The sequence below is a fragment of the Strigops habroptila genome, chromosome 13 (assembly GCF_004027225.2).
Source record: "Strigops habroptila isolate Jane chromosome 13, bStrHab1.2.pri, whole genome shotgun sequence".
Classification (NCBI taxonomy): domain Eukaryota; kingdom Metazoa; phylum Chordata; class Aves; order Psittaciformes; family Psittacidae; genus Strigops; species Strigops habroptila.
Genome location: NC_044289.2, coordinates 15438925 through 15456856, shown reverse-complemented (window position 1 = coordinate 15456856; position 17932 = coordinate 15438925). Strand labels below are relative to the sequence as shown.

Here is a 17932-nt window from a genome sequence, read left to right as displayed (position 1 = left end):
CCGAGGGCGGGCAGGGAGGGCACCCCAGGGCTGCGGGATGCAGGGCACCCAGCCATGGTGGGAGCTGAAGCTGCTGCTGGAGCTGCCACTGCCTGGACTGTCCTCCCCTTGCCTGCACTGTGTCCCCCCCCCCGCCTGCAGCATCCCCCTTGCCTGCACTGTCCCCAGCTCAAACCCACCCAGGGGTCAGCAACTACAGCCCTAAACCTGGGTATTGCAAAGGGGGGGACCAGGCTGGGGCATGTCCAAGCACCGGAGGAGCAGGAAGGGGACGGTCACTTGGAAACAGCCAGACAACAGCCACGGGCCCCACGGGGAGGACAAGGCTGTGGGTGAGCCGGGATGCACATCCCGGTGCCGGCCACGGGTACAGGCTGGAGCATCACTGCCACAGCAGCACCCCCACCGCCTCCTTCCTTCCTCGGACATGGTTTAATATGAGAGAAAGCAAACGCACAATACAAAATTTAAAAACCGGGCTGTGGTTTGTCCCCCCCCTCCTGCACCCCCGCGCTGGGGGGGGATCAGGGGCAGGGGCTGGCGCGGCCCCGGGGGGGGCTTTGCGGCGTACATCGATACCCCCCGCGGGCGGCTGCTCCCACACACACAACACGAGGCTCTTTGCACAATTGTTTCGTCGTCTGTCACTTGCGGAGGGTCTGGAGGGCCCCGGCCCCGCGGGGAGGGCACGGCCCGTGGGCAGCGTCACTTCTCCTTCTTGGAGGCTTCTGTCGTCTCGTCCTTAGGGGCCCCCGGCACCTCCGTGGGGGCAGAGCTCTCCTCGTAGCTGGGGGTGAGAGGGACAAGAGGGAGCAGTGAGTGGGGCTGGACCCGCTCTGGGGACAGAGACCTCTGTCCTGCTGCGGTGGTTGGGACATGCCATGCTCCAGCCGTCACCCCCCAGTGCAGGAAGCCTGATGGGGCAGAGCCCAGGCAGCAACAGTGTCCCACAGACACCTCCAGGGATGGGGAGCACCTCCCCACGCACAGCCAGCTCTGTGCCCAGGGGTCTGCTCACTCCCAAGAGCACCACCAGGTATCTTGGATAGCATCAAACGTCCCCCCACACCAGTGCCAGAGGGGCTGGTTAATGGGGGGAGCCACTGCAAGACCAACACTGGTGGCACCCCAGCACAGTCTCATTCCTCTGCAAACCCCCTCCCCAGCACTGGCCCCGGGGCCCTGGCAAAGGAAACCCGGGAGTGCTGCCTGCCAGCAGGAAGGACAACGAGGGCAGAGATGTCAAATCCTCTCCCCCCTTCACAGGAGCCAGGCAACAGCTACTGCCCTTCCCAGGGCAAGGGGAGAGCCGGGACCAGCCCCTACCTGGCCAGAGCGACAGACAAAGGGCACCGCCTGCCACTGCTACATGGCACTAGGGCTTTGCTGCCGGCGTCGGCGGGGACAGGACAGTTTCTGCTGCATGGAATCAGCAAGGCTGGCCGGCGAGCCAGACACGGTGGGGAAGTGGGTAAGTCGTGGTGTGTGTGGCAAGATTTCAGCAGAGGATTCGTAGCTGCAGGAGAGAGAGGAAGCAGGAGGGGAAAGGGAGAGGACAAGGACAGAAAGGAGGGAGGGGAGAGAGAGAACAAGCAGAAGAGTTTTGGAGCGAGACTGCTGCAAACCCACCACCCTGCGCAGGCAGCCCAGGGCCCCTCCAGCCACCAGCACCCACGAGCTCAGGCTGGATGGGCTCCTGCCTGCACTGCCCTTGCCTGCAGACCCCAGGGTAAGGAAGAGTAGGGGCTGAGACCCAGGAGAAGGCAGCTCCTGCTGGCATGGGTAGAGCCAGGCAGCTGGAGCCCACGGGAGAGCAAGGCTGGGCATGGGAAAGGCAGCAGCAGAACGGCTCAGGGGCCGTGCAGGCAGCAGAGTGATGCAGCAGACCCTTCTCAAGGACAGATTCCCCACTGCTGACAGCTGATGGAGGCAGAGTGAAGGTTACTGCCTGCCTAGGGAGGCTCAGCAAGGCTGGAGCCACAACACTGATCCCAATGTCACCCATCTCTGCTCCATCGGTGCCCCTTCCCTGGGCCTGCAGCACCTTATCTGCCTGCTCCTATCCCGCCTGTACTCACCACTGCATCAGACCCTTGCTGCCCTCTCCCAGGGCAGCTGATGGCTGCTGCAAGACACCACATGCAGGCAGCTCGCTGGGTGCTGGGACCACAGAGAACTGCCAGCTCCATACTGTCACCAGCACGGGGAGGATCAGAGCACACCAGAGCCACGGAGGGGAGATACACCTGGTGGGATTCCTGCAGCGGGAGCCCTCCCGGCAGAGTCCCATCCCCTCCCACTTCCTCTGCCTGCTGCTGGAAGGACTCCAAGGGGAGCTGGACCCCGGCCCATCAGGGTTGCAGCCCCGCAGCCTCCTGCCCGGGCAGCACTCAGCAAACAGCAGTTTGTGCCATGCTCGGTGGGGCTCCCAGCACCGGTGCCGGGTGCCCGGGCTCCCCGGTGCCAGGCCGGACCCACAGCTCGTCCCTCCCCTGTTTCCTGGCACGGGAGGCGCTGCTGCTGCTGTCAGCTCTGAGTCACGGCCCGGGAGAGCAGCAGCAGGATCCCAGGTGCACAGGAAGGACGATCCCAGGACACTCAGCGCCTGCAGCAGCGATCTCAGAAGCCAACATCAAAGGCCGGGCAGGTGCGGCAGGGCTGGGAGCCCGCTGACAGCGCGCTGGGAACACGCTCCCCTGCGTCTCCCAGGGGAGGGGAAGGAGCAGGGGAGGACAGAGAGCTCCTGCTGCGCCCCAGCCGGGTCCTGGTTTCCCCTGGAGCAGGGGCACTGAGGAGCGGGGAGGCTGGGGGGTGCACGGCCCTGCTTTGCGATGGATGTTCCCTTCTCTCCGCTGCAGATATCCTCAAACAACCGCACAGGGCCTCTGAGCACAACCAGCTCAGAGCAGAGAAACAGCTCCCAGGCAGGCCAGGCTGTGCAGCTCAGAGGGGACAGCGCAGGCAGGAGACCAGAGCTGCCTGCTGACAGCAAACAGGCACATGCCTGGGGCATGGCAGGCTGAGAGAGGCTCAGCGGCACAGCACAGGTCCCTTTCTCTGCACCCCAGGGCAGGGAGACTGCTGCAAACCCGGATGCTTCACCCCAGGAGGGAGGCTGGGATGTGCTCGAACCAGCCCTGGCTGCTCTTGCAGCAGCTCCGGCTCCCTTCTCCCCCACCCACAGGCCCTGGGACACAATGACCGAGTCTCTCGGCTCCAGGTGTGTGTCCCACCCTCCCCTGCCTGCCAGCACACGGGAAGGCTTTGTCACCGGGGCGGAAAGCACTACCAGATGCTGCCTGCCCGCTGGTATCGCCCCACGGCTCCCGCCCCGCTCCCAGGAGGTGGCGTGTCCAAACACGGACCCGCTGCCTCCACCCAGAGCGTGCCCAGAGGAACCCGTCCCTCCAGCTGTGCCCGGGCACATCTGCACGTCCCGCGCCCGCCTCATGCTCACCTGAACAGTTCGGTTACTTCTCCCTTTGCCAAGGCCACAAGCAGCGGGAACCCGATGCAGGCGGGGACCAGGTACAGCAGAGCGGGCTGTTGGGAAGGTGAACAACTGTTAAACCAAACTACAGACCGGCCCTCGGGAGGGGGGTAAAGCAACCTGGCCCTGTCCCCTCTGCACCAACAATGCCTGTCACAACACTGCACAGAGGGTTAATGCCCCAGGAAGCAGCTTCAAGAGCCAAGTTACAGCTGAAGCAGCACAAAATCCTCACCACGAGGCCCCATGAAGACACTGAGGACCTCTGCAGAGACCAGAGGCAGCACCCACAGAGTACGGGCTCCCAGGGTTCCTCTGCTGCACAGAGGATGGGACTTCAAGGGCAGCCTGGTTCCACAGAGCCACAAGGTGCTGTTGTTGGTAACAGCTGCCTAAACCAGCCTTGTCCCAAAGAGGGCTCTGCTCCAGCCAGGCACACAAGCTTTGGGCAGGGCAAGGTACAGGCAGGCACTGGAAAAGCAAAGTGTGGGAAGGAACACATCTGCTTTCCCCTGGCATGATGCAGGAACCTCACGGAGTGTCCCACCTGGGACGTGCATCTCACAACAGCGCTCACCTGGGCGTGCTTGAAGATGTGCATGATGAATATGGTCAGGCCCAGCCCGAAGATGTAGGCCACAAAGCTGGTGTAGAAATACGTGTGTGTGTTCTTCTTCAAGCTGCAGGGAGAGAGGAGAGCTCAGTGACCTCAGGTCTGGGATGCCAGGGGCCAAAACAGAGCCGGCCCAGTGCTTTTGGCCATCTCCCACTGTGCTGGGGTGTGGGAGCTCTGCTCTGCCCATGCTCCCGATCCCATGGGACTGGATGGGGTGACACTCAGGTGAGGGTAGGGGAAGGGAAGGAGCTGCACAATCCTGCTGGACAGCTACTGTGGGAGGAATCAGTGCTGGGACCCGGGGAGAGGATCCCACCATCCTGGGGGATGTGTGGCCTGTCCCTGGCACCCCGCTCTCACCATGTGCTGGTTCCCTGCAGGGCAGGCCATGGGAACTGGGATTCCCAGCAGGTGCAGGCAGGATGTGGGTGGAAGCACCTGGAAGAGCTGGCACAGAGCGGAGGGGCTGTGCCACAGCAGCAGGGCTGCAGCACCGCGGTGGCACCGAGCCGAAGACTCGGTGTGGGGCAACTACCGAGAGCTGCGGCCCGCTGCGGGGGCAGCTTCCCTGTGTAGGGAGGAGCTGCTTCCTCCAACGGCCACCCAGAGGCAGCCAGCACTGCTGGGCACCCATCTGCACCCACGAGCACTTCCCAGGTGCCAGCACCCCCAGCTCTGCCCCACACCATCACTGCCACAGGACCGTGGCACTCCTCGGTGCCAGGGAGCTGGCGAGGCACTGGGGGGCTGCCCCGTGCTGCTGCACTGCCCACAGCACCATCTGTGAACTCAACCACCCCCAGAGCTCAGGACTTGCCCAGCAGCCCTGCTCACATCCACTCTTCCAAGAGCTTCCCTCACACCCTTCTGCACTGTTGTGGCCACTCTGCTGTCACCAAGCCCCGGACGGGAGCACACGACCGTGCTCCCACCTTCCTCTTCCCCTTTTCCTCTCCAAAAGCAGCTCAAACATGCAGCAAGACCCTTCCCCGCCGCCCCCTCACCTGATGTCAAACCGCAGCAGCAAGGCGATGAAGATCCCTGCGGGGAGAAGGGGACAGTGAGGGGCTGAGGTCGGAGGGAAGCCCGCGGCGCCCCGGTGCTGTGCCTGGGCTGACAGTGCCCTCTCGCGGTGCAAGGCACCACGACAGCACCCGGACCTGGTGGGAGACCCCCCATTCCATGCAGACCCCAGCCCACGGAGCCCCCAAACGGCCCGTACAGCCCCCAGCCCCCGCAGGGGATCCGCAGGGCTCTGTATGTCCAAAGGCAGAGCGAGGCACCCGCTCAGCTCCCCACAGCCCGTTCAGACGGGGGATCCTGGTCACATCCTCCCTCTTCTGTCCTTACCTGGAATGACAATGTCCCCCAGACCCAGCATGGCAAAGTTGTCGGCTTCCAGCCCCTTCTCCAGCAGGTCCTGAGGGAAAACCACTACGAGGAGCAGAGAGAGGCAGAGTGAGGGGGGAGCGTCTGTGCTGAGCACACCCCAGCACTGCTGAACCTGGCACACAGGGACCAGAGCAGAGCCCTGTCCCTGCCCTCAGCCCCCTCCTCTGCAGCTCCCCTTGTTCTTCCTGGGACAACTCCAGGCACCGGGATGAGCAACAAAGAGGTTTTCAGCCAGGCCATGCGCAGCTTCCAACCCCAACTCCCAAGACTCAAACTACTGCTTGCTCCACAACAGCACAAATTCACCCTCCTGCTGGTTTAAAGGGGTCTGTAGGGTTTTTTGCATCTTTTTTTCTATGAGCAGCTGAAACTGCCCCCTTTGGGGGTGCAACTAACCCAGGTAGCTCGGGGCAATGAAACCAGCCCTCTCCAGAGACCCTGGCACCCCGCAGCAGTCTAAGGGGACACCAGGAGGAAACCCTCCTGCACACATCCCACCTCTGAGCCACCTCCAGCAGCACAGCCCCTCCTCCAGCACACAGGGAACATTTACTCACGTTTTATCGGGGCCTCGAACGATTTGGCAACTGTCACCATCACATTGGTGCCAAAGACCTGGGGACAAGCAGAGGAGGCCGCGATGACCACAGCGGCACAGGAACAGACACATGCCCAGCTACAGCCTCATCTCAGGGCCCAGAGTGGCCTCAGTGGCACAAAACAGCCAAAGAGGGGCAAAAATAACTAAACTGTGGGCAGAGGAGTCCTGCAGTGAGCCCACGGCCCGGGGGAGAGGGCACAGGAGTGTGCTTGAGGAGGTGAGCAGCAAAAGAGCTCCCAGCAGATCCCAGCCAGCAGCAGGCTGCTGCCCATGAGCGCCAGCAGGGACCAGAGCAGTTGCCAGCTCAGCTGCGTTTTGCTCTGAGGTCATTTATTTGCTCTGCACTATCAGCTTTAAACACTGGCATCAGCTGGGGGGTGGATGCAAACACCCAATGGGCACCCTTATTCCTGTTCCTTTTCATCTCCAAGCCTCCATGCTTGGCCACACCAGCAGCAGGTGAATAAACCAGGTGCTGATGAGCACTGCGTGAGCAAGATCCTAGAGACAGAGAGTGAAAAGAAACCTTCAAGCAAGTATGGGGCATCAGATTAAGTCCCACAGGGTGCAGCAAGCTTTGGGCATCGCTGTGGAATGACAGGACTCCACACTGGCACCAGGGAAAAGCATCACATGCAAATTCACCCCAAGACTATGAAGGGGGCAATATCATCGATGCACTGAGCAGTTCTCTTTACTCCTTGAAACCCTCTTTGGATCTCACTGTGATTAAAACCATGCTCAGACCAAGCAACCAGTCCCTGCAGAGGGGCACAGTAAGAGGGTCTCCAGTTCAAATCAGCCCTTCTGTGAGGCTCTGGCAACAGTGACCTGCCAGGGAGCTGAGGCAGGACACAGCCAGGAAGGGGAGAGCAGCGAGGGGCACACTGTGGCTGTATCTGGAGCACCAGGAAGACACTGGCACGCCGAGCAGGGCACGAGGCACCGGGTGTGCTGAGCCAGGAGGCTGAATCCTGCCCAGCTGAGAGCAGCGCAGGAAGTGGCAGAGGCCAACGAACCACAGAGCTCACTCTGTTAAGGAGCCTGTGACACAGGGGCAGCACCAGCCAAGTACACAGTAACACACAGCAGCCAGGCTCAAATAGGGAAGGATTATTCAGGCAGCTGCAGAGCTGCTGGACAGACCTCAAGGTATACAAGGCTCTAAGGCATTCAGGAGGTGGAGGCAGCAGGAAAGATTGGGAAATATGGACATTACAAGGAGCAATATGCACTCAGGTCCATGGCAGAGAGATAAGGAAGTCCCCCAAATGAAGCTGTCAGGGCAGGGCACTGGCTGAGGGGAATAGACTGGAGACATTCCAGTGTTTGATCCTCTGTGCATGAGAACACAGGGATGCTAATGAAGCTGGCAGATGACAGAACTGAGGCACAGCCCGTACAAGCAGGGCCAGTGTACACCCCAGAGCAGCCTTGTCCTCCAGCCCACCCAGCAGCTCTGTCAGGCATTAGGAGAACCTTAGGGGGGAATACAGGTCACCAGAACTGGATACGCCATGGACCCAGATACCCCACAACAGCCCTGGTGAGATCCTTGCCAGCCCCGGGCTCTCTAAACCAGAGATGAAGAGAAAATGCATTCACTGAACCACGTTCCACCACTGTTTGATTCCATCATCACACCCCTTTGGGCTCAGGAAGTGGAAATCCTGACTGCAAACGTGTGTCCAGGCAGTGTGCAGCCTCCAGGGAGGCACAACACCAGTCACAAGCCTCCCACCACCCGCTGCACCCCACACCTGCCCTGGGGAGCGCTCCCCATTACCCAGAAGACATCGTAGATGAAGAGGCCCCCGAGCAAGATGCAGCCCGTGCTGACGTTGTTCAAGTGCAGCAGCTCCACCCCGTTGAGGGAGAACGCCAGCCCAAAGAGGTTGTTGGCAATCCAGTGCTGAGAACGACAGGAAAAGGAGATCTGGGTCCCACTGCACGTGCTGACCTGTGTGGAAAGGGGCCCGGGTGTGATCCAGCCTGGTCCCTCGCTGGCTGTGGCTCGCTTACCTTTCTCAGCAGGTACCAGACCCCCACGACACTGCTCAGGGCCAGGCACACGAGATCCTTGGTGTCAAACTCGTAATTCACTATTTCTGCAACAGAACAGAGAAGGTGGATGTTGGGCAGCTCCCCTCAGAGCTGGAGTGACACAGAGCATGGCAATGGCCGTGCCCACGAGCGAGCAGCCGGCCCTGGCAAGCCCAGACCTTCTCCTTCAGCCAGACTCTGCCACATGGACAGCATCTGTGATCCTTCTGTCAACAGGGAAATTGGACTCAGGCACTGCCTAAGGCAGGGAGAGGCAAATCTTCCCCCTCTTCCAGCACCAGTTAACCCCTGGTGGCAGCACTAGAAGAGTTCCCTTACCAGTAAAGCTACGGGGTAGGATGCTTTTCAAAGTGCAAAGATTTGAGTCACCAGATCAGATTTGATCATCAGATCAGTTAAGGCAGTCAGAACTGTGCTACCCAAGGAGCTTCAATAAAGGCAGTGCATTTAACAGCAGCCATAGCTCCACTCCTGCAGCACTCTGGGACCTGATTATGGGGCTCTGCTGCCAGCCAGAGGCAGCACAGAGGGAGAGCACTGGTGCAAGAAGATGCACAGGGCAGCCCCAGCTCTGCAGGGACACACGGGCTCACTCTGGCTACAGAAGCACAGTGGGGAGCAAGAGGGAAGCCTTTGAGAAGGTTGTCTTAACGGACTGAAAGTCAAAACACCAAGTGAGCAAAAACCAGAAGAATAAAGGCAGAAAACATGCAGGCCCCCAGCGGGACGGGCGAGCCAACGTACCCTCCTTGCTCTCCCCGGAGCCCTCGGTGAAGAGGAGCTGGTACTGTTTGTTGGGGAAATTTGCAGGGAAGAATCTGTTCATCATGGGGCTGAAATGAGAGGGGTAGAGAAGGGCAGTTGGACAGAAACCCTGCAGGAGGTGCTGCCCAGCACGGATGTCAGCCCGCACCCCTTCCCAAGGCAGGGGAACACCAGGATTTGCCACACCAGGGACCAGCAGGAGCCCCAGCTTCAGGCACCAAACCACAGACATGGGACCTCGTCCTCCCCAGGGGTCTGACCTGTCAGTATGTGACAGTCCCCCAAAAGGGCAAGAGATACAGAAGGGAAGACCCACCACAAGCCCCAACATGTGCCCTGTGCCCGCTCCCAGGCACCCAGATCTGGCTGTGCCACCACATGGCTTTTGTGTAGAACCAGGAGCAGAGGCAAAGGCCTTGCCCAGCACCAGCCCAGGGAAAGCAGCAGGTCCCCAACGCCCTGGAGCTCAGGAAACAGGAAACCAGTTTGACTGTTTCAGTTACTCTAACAGCCTGAGATTTCAACACCTCGCGCCAAGCATCGGGGCGAGAGTTGGGGACATTACTGTGAGCTCCAGCTGCCTGTTTGAGCCATGCCAGTAAGAGGAACACTGGTACCAGGGAGCTCTCCCTGCACAGGGAAGCAAGGACTGTGCCGGCCACAGCAGCTCCTCAGGGTGAGCTGGCCTTGTCCCGTGATGTGGCCACCTACACCCCTATGAGCTCTCCCAGTGATGCTGTACAGGGTACTGGGTTGCTGAGACTTTGGTTCCCCCACAAGGAAGGATTCACACCACCAAGGGACAACACCCCAAGAGCCACAAGGCAATGGGGCAGCCTCAGACACCGCTGTCCCCGTCACAGCCTCCCCTCTGCTGTACCTGATGGTGTGGGACAGGGCGAGGATCCCCAGCACGAAGAAATACATGGAAAGCAGAAGGTTGATGTACTCTTGAGAGAATATCTGCAAGACAAATGCAGAGAGGGGTTAGTAACCGCAGTGTCCTCCCTGCCTAGAGCACTTCACTGTTTCCTATTGGCAGCTGCTGTGCCAGCGCTCCAGGGAGAGGAGAAGAATAGCTGGAATAACCCAAATTCCGGCACTGCTGATGGGAGATGGGTTGGAAATAGCCATGTGCTTGCAGAACAAGCACGCTGGGCCTGTGAGCTGTCATGCTGCTTGGGTCAAAAAACAACTCGTGTGTGGCAGAAAGGAGGACGGAGCTTCCTCCATGTGTCCCCTGCAGAGCTGGGGCAGGGAGTGAGGCACAGCACCATTCCCAGGGGCTGCCCCAGCAGAGGGGAGCAGCAGCACCCCCCTCATTAACCTGGGAATCATTAGTCCTGCCCTCAACACACACACATGAATCACACCCCTACAGCCCAGCACAGGGGACCCTGGGGTCCTCCCTGCTCTCCTGGCAGAGGGTGCTGGAATAGAGGAGCTCATGGCTGCAGGTATTAAAAAGGGAAGAGCCGCTGATCATGCAGCCACTTCAGCGGGGCCACACTGCACATCCAGTACTCCTCTTCCTGGTGTCTCACCCCAGCCAGGAGCAAGCAGCAGTTGGCTGCTGTGTGGTAACTGCAGCATTCCCAACCTTGCACCTTAAACCTCTACTCCTGGCCAGGCGGGAGCATCCCACCCCTGTCCTTGCAGGACAGCAGGGCTCAAGCTGGGGTGTCAGTAGGACAGGTCTGGAAGCACAACACAGAAACAGCAGCATTTCACAGAATCATGGATGGTTTGTGTTGGAAGGGATGTTAAAACTCATCCAGCCCCAACCCCCTGCCCCGGGCAGGGACACCTTCCACTAGAGCAGGTTGCTCCAAGCCCCTGTGTCCAACCTGGCCTTGAACACTGCCAGGGATGGGGCAGCCACAGCTTCTCTGGGCACCCTGTGCCAGCACCTCAGCACCCTGTTTGACACTCAGTGGTCCCCAGCACCCTCTGGTTTCAGTGAGCCCACGGGGACAGGCAGAGCTCAGGGGTGAACTCACCCCTCGGCTGCTCTCCAGAACCAACTTGCGCACAAACAGGATCCGGTTCCCCCCCCAGCTGTGACAATTCAGGCGAGACCCGATGGCCTCCCGCGTGGTGACACTGAGCAGCTCGAGCCGGGCAGCCTCACACATTCTCTGTCCCAAAACCAGAGTCAGCCCCACTCCGGGAGCTCCTGCCCCGCGGGAGCCTGCCAGGCCCTGCGGATGTGCTCACTTACTTTAAAGAAGAGGTAGAGCCCTAGAAGGGTGCAACTGGCAACGATGGGGAAACGAGCAGCGTCGCGGCTGGTAATGGTCTCTGGCATCTCCGAGGAGTTCTGGCGAGGGAAGGAGAGGACAAGAGGGGATCAGCCCCTGCTCTGGCTTCATACCCGAGCAGGAGGTGAATAGACACAACGAGCAGGGCTCTGTGGTGGCTTTGGGATCCTTCCTGGAGGTGTCACAGGCAGAGCCTGAGGTGGAAAAGCAAACCCCACACTCAGCCTTCCAGGGGCTGCCACAATTTACTGCTTTTCAGCTCTTGGAGAAGGGATAATAACCCCTGTGCTGGTGTCGCTCCTTCCCCCCTGCCCAGAGGGTTGCTGGGCTCCCCACTGCTCACACGCGTTCAGCCTCCCATCTGTGCGCACCATCTGTCCACCACCTCCGAGCAACGCTCCTCTCCAACCACCTCCTTATCCTTCACCTCGCTCCTGGGATGCTCCTTGTGCTCAGGAGCCTTTACAAACCACTAATAAACCAGACAGGGCACAGCAGCCCCTCTCCTGAGCTGCAGCAGCTGAACTGCAGGAATTCAGGTCCCGGCTGCTGGGGGAGGCAGGCGAGATCTGCACAGAGCAGCAGGCGGGGTGCAGGGGCAGGAGCGCGGCAGCTCCCCCGGGACCAGCCCCGGCGCTGCGGGGCAGGGGAGCAAAGCCACAGCCCCCCCATCCCCACCGCAGCACGTCCGGGAGGGGCACACGGGGCGGTTGTGAGCCTGGCAGCACTTGAATTCACCGGGGCAGCGAGGACGGGGCTGGAGAAGCCCCGGGGTCCCCCCAGAGACCCACCGGGACGCGGCTCTTCGCCGGCCCAGGACCGGGCGTGGGGACGGGCGGGTGCGACGGGAGGGACCCGCGGCAGGACGAGGTCTATGGGCCGCGGGGATGCCCCGGGAGGGCCGGGGGGCGGCCCCCGCTGCGGGCGCGGGGAGGCCCGTACGCCGCGGCGGTACCTTGCTCTTGGCGCAGCTGACGGAGCGCAGCGCCCCGAAGAAGATGGGCAGCAGCGCCATGAGGACGAGGCTGCCGTAGGCCAGCGCCATGCCCTCGGGGGTGGCGGGCGGGCGAGCGGGCGCGGCGGGCCCGGCCCCGGCGCTGCCGTTTTGCGCCGCAGCCTCCTCCATAGCGCGGCGCTTCCGGAGGGACACGTCCTCTCCCCGGCCGGAACCGCGTCACGCGGACACGGCGCAGCGCGGTGGAACCGCGCCCCCAGCGGCCCGCGCCGCGTTGCTGGGAGACCGCGGGCCGGGGTGTCCCGGGAGCCGTCCCGGGGAGCCACAGCGCGGGGTGGGTCGGAGGGAGCTTAAAGCTCCTTCAGCTCCAACCCCTGCCACGGGCAGGGACACCTTCCACTAGAGCAGGTTGCTCCAAGCCCCTGTGTCCAACCTGGCCTTGAACACTGCCAGGGATGGGGCAGCCACAGCTTCTCTGGGCACCCTGTGCCAGCGCCTCAGCACCCTCACAGGGAAGAACTTCTGCCTAAGAGCTCATCTCAGCCTACCCTGTTTCAGTTTGAACCCATCACCCATCACTACAGCGCCTCTCCAGCATCCTCGTAGCCCCTAAATCACTGTTTATCCCGTCTCCCAACATAGGCAGTGGGTCCGCCCCTGCCCACACCCCGCGGTGTGACAGCACTGGGGCTCCCTGCGGGCACCACCAGCATCCCCACGGCCCCTCCAGCCCACCCATGGCAGCCTTCAGCAAGCAGCCCCTCAGTAAGGATGCCTCACAACCAGCAGTGACCGTCCTGCTGCTGGGCTGGGGCCAGGATCTGATGGAAAATTGGCTGAAATGTGTGTTTTCCTCACAAATATTCCCTCCTCCCCACACCACCAGCAGCCTGGCTGCACTGCTGAGCCTTCCCTTCCTCCTCCTCCCCTTCCTCCTCCTCCTCCCCAGCTCCCCTGTGCCATGCAGCCCCGTTGCCCTCACTGTGTGCTGGGAAGCACAGATGAAGTTTGGGCAGCATCAATGGTGCCGCCCTGGTCTCTGAGCCAGGGGCAGGGAGCGCAGCATTACAAAACAAAGTTTTATTTAGCTTTTCCAATGTTTTCCTCTTTTTTTTCCCCCAACGAGTCTATTTCTGGAGCAGGGTGATTCATGGTGCCGAGTTCCATGCGCAGGGCAGAGGGAAGGGCCCCCCGGGATCCCTGGCTGCGGGGCTGGCCCCCTGCCCGCGGCGCTGCCCGTTCCCTGCTCTCCCACAAAGGAGAAGGCCGGGCAGGAGCCGGCAGCGAGCCCAGGCACCCCCCGTGCTCCCCGCCCTGCTGCCTCCCGTGGCCTGGCACAGCGCGGCTCGGCCGCAGCGGGGGTCCGGGGCGGGATCTCCTCCTGCCGCTCGGCACCGCCGCTCTCCATGAGAAGACGAACCGCTGCGGATCGGGTGCACGTCCCGGGGCAGGGTGGGGGGGACCGCGGCTAGCAGGAGATGGGTGAGGAGGCTGGAGGAGGATGCGGCTGTAGTGGGACCATCATCCATCTCCACGTGTGCCAGGGTCCAATCACAGCACCCACCGGTGTGGGGCTGGGAGCTGGCTCAGCACCGGTGCTCAGGACTCTGCCAGCAGGGAATGGGTTTTGCCCTGGGATGGGATGGACGGAGGACATGGGACAGAAGAGATTTGCGCATGCATAGCCTGTGGGGTACCAAATCCTGGGGAGGCGCTGAGCACCAGGACCGATGGCACCGGGACCGATGGCACAGGGACCGATGGCACTGTGGGGAACAGCACAGGGGCAAACGGCACCGGTGGGGCTGGGGGAGATCACACTGGGGTCAATGGTCACACAGGGATGGGTCACCCAGGGGTAGGTGTCACAGGGGCGGGTGGCACTGGGGCAGCCCCTGAGCCCTTGCCAGAGGAGCTGCAGCACCGAGCCCGGTGCTACCTGCCCCAGGTATGTGCCACACCAGGGTCCAAAGGCAGCCCTGTCCCCGCGGCGCCCCCTCCTTCCTTCCTCCCTTCCTTTCCCAGCGCCTCTCCATGGCCCCCCCTTGGCCTCTCCTCCCACCCTCCGGCGCGGCCGCATTTTTCTGGGTTTGAGCTCATTCTTTCCACTCCCCTCTCCTCCCGCTGCCAACTTTCCATCCCGCGGCCCCCCCGCGCCTCCCGCCGCAGGGGAACGCCGGCTGCAGCTGCGGGAGCCCCCGGCTGCCCCACGAGCCCCCAGCCCCGTGTGCGGCACCGGGAACCGGGGCACAGGGAGCTCCACATGGCAGGGATGTCCTGGAATAACACCACCATCACCAAGGGCTTGGTGTCCCCCCTGCACCAGTGTCCCCTCTCTGGCCAGCCCAGGCTGCAGCTCCCCACGCTTGAGCCACAGAGCGAGCGGAAACTCCTGACCTGACCCCAGCTCCCTGTTCCCCCCTGGCTCCGGGCCCGGGGCTGTGGAGGTCACCGGTTACCCCGCGGTGTCCCGGCTGCGCGCCAGAGCGGGGCCCAGGAACAACCCCTGTGGCGCCCGGGGTCACCGCTGCTCGCTGCAGCCCAGCACGTCCCGGCCCATCCCAGCAGTGCCGCGGCTCCTGCTGCCTTCCCGGCCCCTTCCCGGGGCTGCTGGAGCCACTGAGCACCCGGCTCCATGCCCAGGCTGCGGCTCCCATCGTGCTCAAGAGCTTGAAACTGCCTCACAGAGCTCAGCCTTTCCCAGAGGATTTTCCAGAGCCAAACAGGAGCCGGGAGGTGCGGATGGGGGCTTCTGCCATCAGAGGGGATGATGCTGCAGCCACAGGGTGAGGAATCACCTGAAGGAAGCCCCAGGCAGAGGCTCTCCCTGCCCTATGGTGTTTCATCTGGTGAAGATGGAGCCCACCACGGCCTGGCTGGAGCAAGAGGCATGTCCTGGGCCACAAAGAAGGAGCTGGGCTTGAATCTGTCCACGTGGCTTCAGGATGCTGCTCCCCACAGCAGGGACTCAGCAGAGACCAGCACCCCTTGATGGGGTTTATTCTGCAGATCGAGGTTTTTTCCCATTGCACCAGTACAGAGAGAGCAGAAAAACCTCGCTCTGAGAACCACCAGAGCCAGGGAGATATGGGACACAGCCACAGGCACTGCTGCTCGTGCTCCCCTGGTCCTTCTCCACAACCAGGCCCCAGGATGTCCCCAAGGTTGCCACCACTATGGTGCCCTCGCCAGTCCCTGCTGCGCTGCAAAGGATGGGCACCACGAGTGGGACCTGCCACGCTCCCAGGGCACGGCCACCCCTCACCTCTGCTCCCCAGGAGCATCCGTAACCCAGGATCCCACCATCCCAAGTGCAGCTGCTCATCCCACCCTCTGCTCCGCAGCCCAGGAGACCTGGATCCACTGGTCCCCACTCCTGGAAGGGATGTGGCCGGATCCAGAGCAACCCTGAGCATCCCTCAGCACTGGTTAAACCAGCTCCACATCCTCAGCATCGCTCTGGCCCTGTCTGAGCTCTCCATGGAGCCACCGGCCACGCTGCTGGTGGAGAGGAGAGTCCCAGCCCGCGTGTGCAGAGCGCTGGGCAGGCGCCGGCGGCTCTCAGGGCACAGACAGGTCGTGGCAGGACTTGGAGCGGAACTTGAGGGCCACTTTGCTGCTGTTCCTGGCCACCAGCCTGTCGAGGAAGCGCCGGGCTCTCTTGGTGAGGCTCTCCTTGCGCCTGTGCTGCGGCGCAGGGCGCGCACGGGGCTCCTTGCCCCCGCGGCGCAGGCGGAGCTGCCGCACCACCCCCTCGAAGAGCTCGGCCACGTTGTGCTGCAGAGCCGCCGACGTCTCGATGAACTTGCAGCCGAACACGGCGGCGCAGGCACGGCCCTCTGCAAGGGAAGGGCAAGGAGGGGCCATGGCCCCGCTGGCACCCCGCACAGCTGGGGACAAGGGGACAGCCCCGGGGGGAAGCAGAGGGACCCCACCGGCCCCGCTCACCTTCGACGGACACCTCGCGGCTCCGCACCAGGTCGCTTTTGTTGCCCACCAGGATGATGGGGATGTCCTCGGGCTGCCGCGCGCGGCGCAGTTGGATGCGCAGCTCTGAGGCGCTCTCGAAGCTGCCCCGGTCCGTGACGGAGTAGACGATGACATAGGCGTTCCCCACCTGCAGGCACTGGCTGCGGCGCTGGCCCCCCTCGCCCTGCCACCATGTGGGGAGCAACGTGTCACAGCTCTGCAGGGGCTGCTGGCAGCGCCCCGGCACCCGTGGGACCTGCCAGGGCACCCCACCAGCCCCTACACCGTGGAGAGTGGACATGTGGCCCCATTAACAAAGCACAGATTAAAAGCTCCAGAGTTTGGGGGGTGTTTTGAGAGTTTCCTCCTCTATCAACTACAAACTGGGGCCATGGGCTCAGCGTGGCTACAGCCCCACTCCCGCGGACCAGTGGCACCCACAGGAACGCAGCACGGAGGGAGGCAAAGGGCTGTTTCGAGGGAGGCAGCGTGAGCGGCGATGGCATTTCTGCCCGGGAGGTGCCTCCGTGCGCTGGGCGGGAGGAGTGCCCCGTGCCAGGCCCCTGGGGCCACCGCTCCGCCGGTTATAGCACGTGCCCTGGCTGGCAGCACCGGCTCACATGGATTTGCTCCGTTGGCTCCTTCAGTCCCAACCCCAAACCATTTCCATGCGTTTCAAATGGGCTGGCACCACGCTCCCTCCCCACAGCCTCTTCTCCCTCCTGGCCCAACCCTCATGCAAGGGGCACCCTGTGCCCACCCTGCAGCGCACATGATGGGCAGCCCCCTACGCCAGGGAAAGGTGGGCAAAGAGCCGCTCAGAGACATGACCCAGCCCCTGTCTTGCCCAGCGCGTCCCCCAGCTCTGCTGCAAGGGCACCAGCGAGAGCCAAGGACACGGCAGGAGGCCCCAGGGAGGCTCTGCCTGTACGACATCCCCCTGGGCACGGCCCGGGGGCACCCCATGCTCCCAGCAGTGCCTATCCATGGCCATACCCGCTGCTCCGGCTCCCACGTGTCCATCACCAGCAGCGTGGTCTCCTCACCATCTACACACAGTGTGCGCTCGTAGGCAGCCTCTGCAAGACACCGGGAGAGCCCAGTTGGTGCCAGTGGCCAAGACCCGCTCCTCACTGATGGCTCTTTCCCACTGTGGGGCTGGACACGCAGCCCAGACACACGCCACCTCCTCCAGTCCCCACGGTGGGTGACCCCACCACGAAGAGTCCCCAGACAGCCGCTCACCTCCGTGCTGCTCCAGCACATCCCGCTCCTGGACGCCGGCGAAGAGGCTGACCAGGCTGGTCTTGCCCACGCCGGGGTCTCCCAGCAGCACCACGCGGTACAGCGGCTCCCAGGCGCCGGACGAGCCCGAGGACTCGGAGGACCAACTGCCGCGGGCAGCCCCGGCCCTGGCGCCCGGCTCGGAGGCGCGCTGCTCCAGCTGCGGGTGGCAGGAGACCCCCGGCGCCCCGGGCACCCCCGGCCGCGGCACAGGGGTGCTGGCCCTCCGCCGCAGCGGGCTGTGGCTCCCGCGCTGCGTGTTTAGGGTCATCGGCGGCGCCCAGGGCCGCCCGAGCACCCGGGCCCGGTGCCTGTGTCAGTCCCGGTGTCGCTCCCAGTCCTGGTCCCGGTGCCTGTGTCAGTCCCAGCGTCAGCCCCGGTCCTGGTGTTGCTCCTGGTCCCAGCGTCACTCCCGGTGCTGGTTTCACTCCCGGTGCCGGCCCCGGTGCCCGCCTGAGCCGCCGGTAGCTCGGACACAACTTTCCCCGGGACAGACCCGCAGCCGCCCGACCCCGGGCTTTAAACCCGGGAGGTG

The 17932-nt window shown here is 62.9% G+C and overlaps 2 protein-coding genes across 3 annotated transcripts; both read right to left on the bottom strand.

The window, feature by feature from the left end:
- Nucleotides 1–413: 413 nt before the first annotated feature.
- On the bottom strand, nt 414–12378 carry HM13 (histocompatibility minor 13). 2 transcript variants are annotated; one of them, XM_030503109.1, is made up of 13 exons: nt 12145–12378; nt 11150–11248; nt 9809–9891; nt 8908–8996; nt 8122–8207; nt 7886–8011; nt 6056–6113; nt 5457–5540; nt 5111–5147; nt 4068–4170; nt 3458–3543; nt 1327–1516; nt 414–787 (listed from the first exon to the last, which is right to left on the bottom strand). In XM_030503109.1, exons 1-12 carry the CDS (start codon nt 12313–12315, stop codon nt 1366–1368), a joined length of 1173 nt encoding a protein of 390 aa, XP_030358969.1. In that variant the 5' UTR covers nt 12316–12378; the 3' UTR covers nt 414–787; nt 1327–1365. The 2 variants fall into 2 exon arrangements, with proteins under 2 accessions (XP_030358969.1, XP_030358970.1); XM_030503110.1 differs by lacking the exon at nt 1327–1516 and having other exon boundaries at nt 12145–12356.
- A 2690-nt stretch (nt 12379–15068) lies between these two features.
- REM1 (RRAD and GEM like GTPase 1) lies at nt 15069–17895 on the bottom strand. The gene is made up of 4 exons (XM_030503119.1): nt 17359–17895; nt 17110–17192; nt 16093–16297; nt 15069–15983 (listed from the first exon to the last, which is right to left on the bottom strand). The coding sequence occupies exons 1-4, from the start codon at nt 17666–17668 to the stop codon at nt 15706–15708; spliced, it is 876 nt and encodes a 291-aa protein (XP_030358979.1). The 5' UTR covers nt 17669–17895; the 3' UTR covers nt 15069–15705.
- Between the last annotated feature and the right edge of the window lie 37 nt (nt 17896–17932).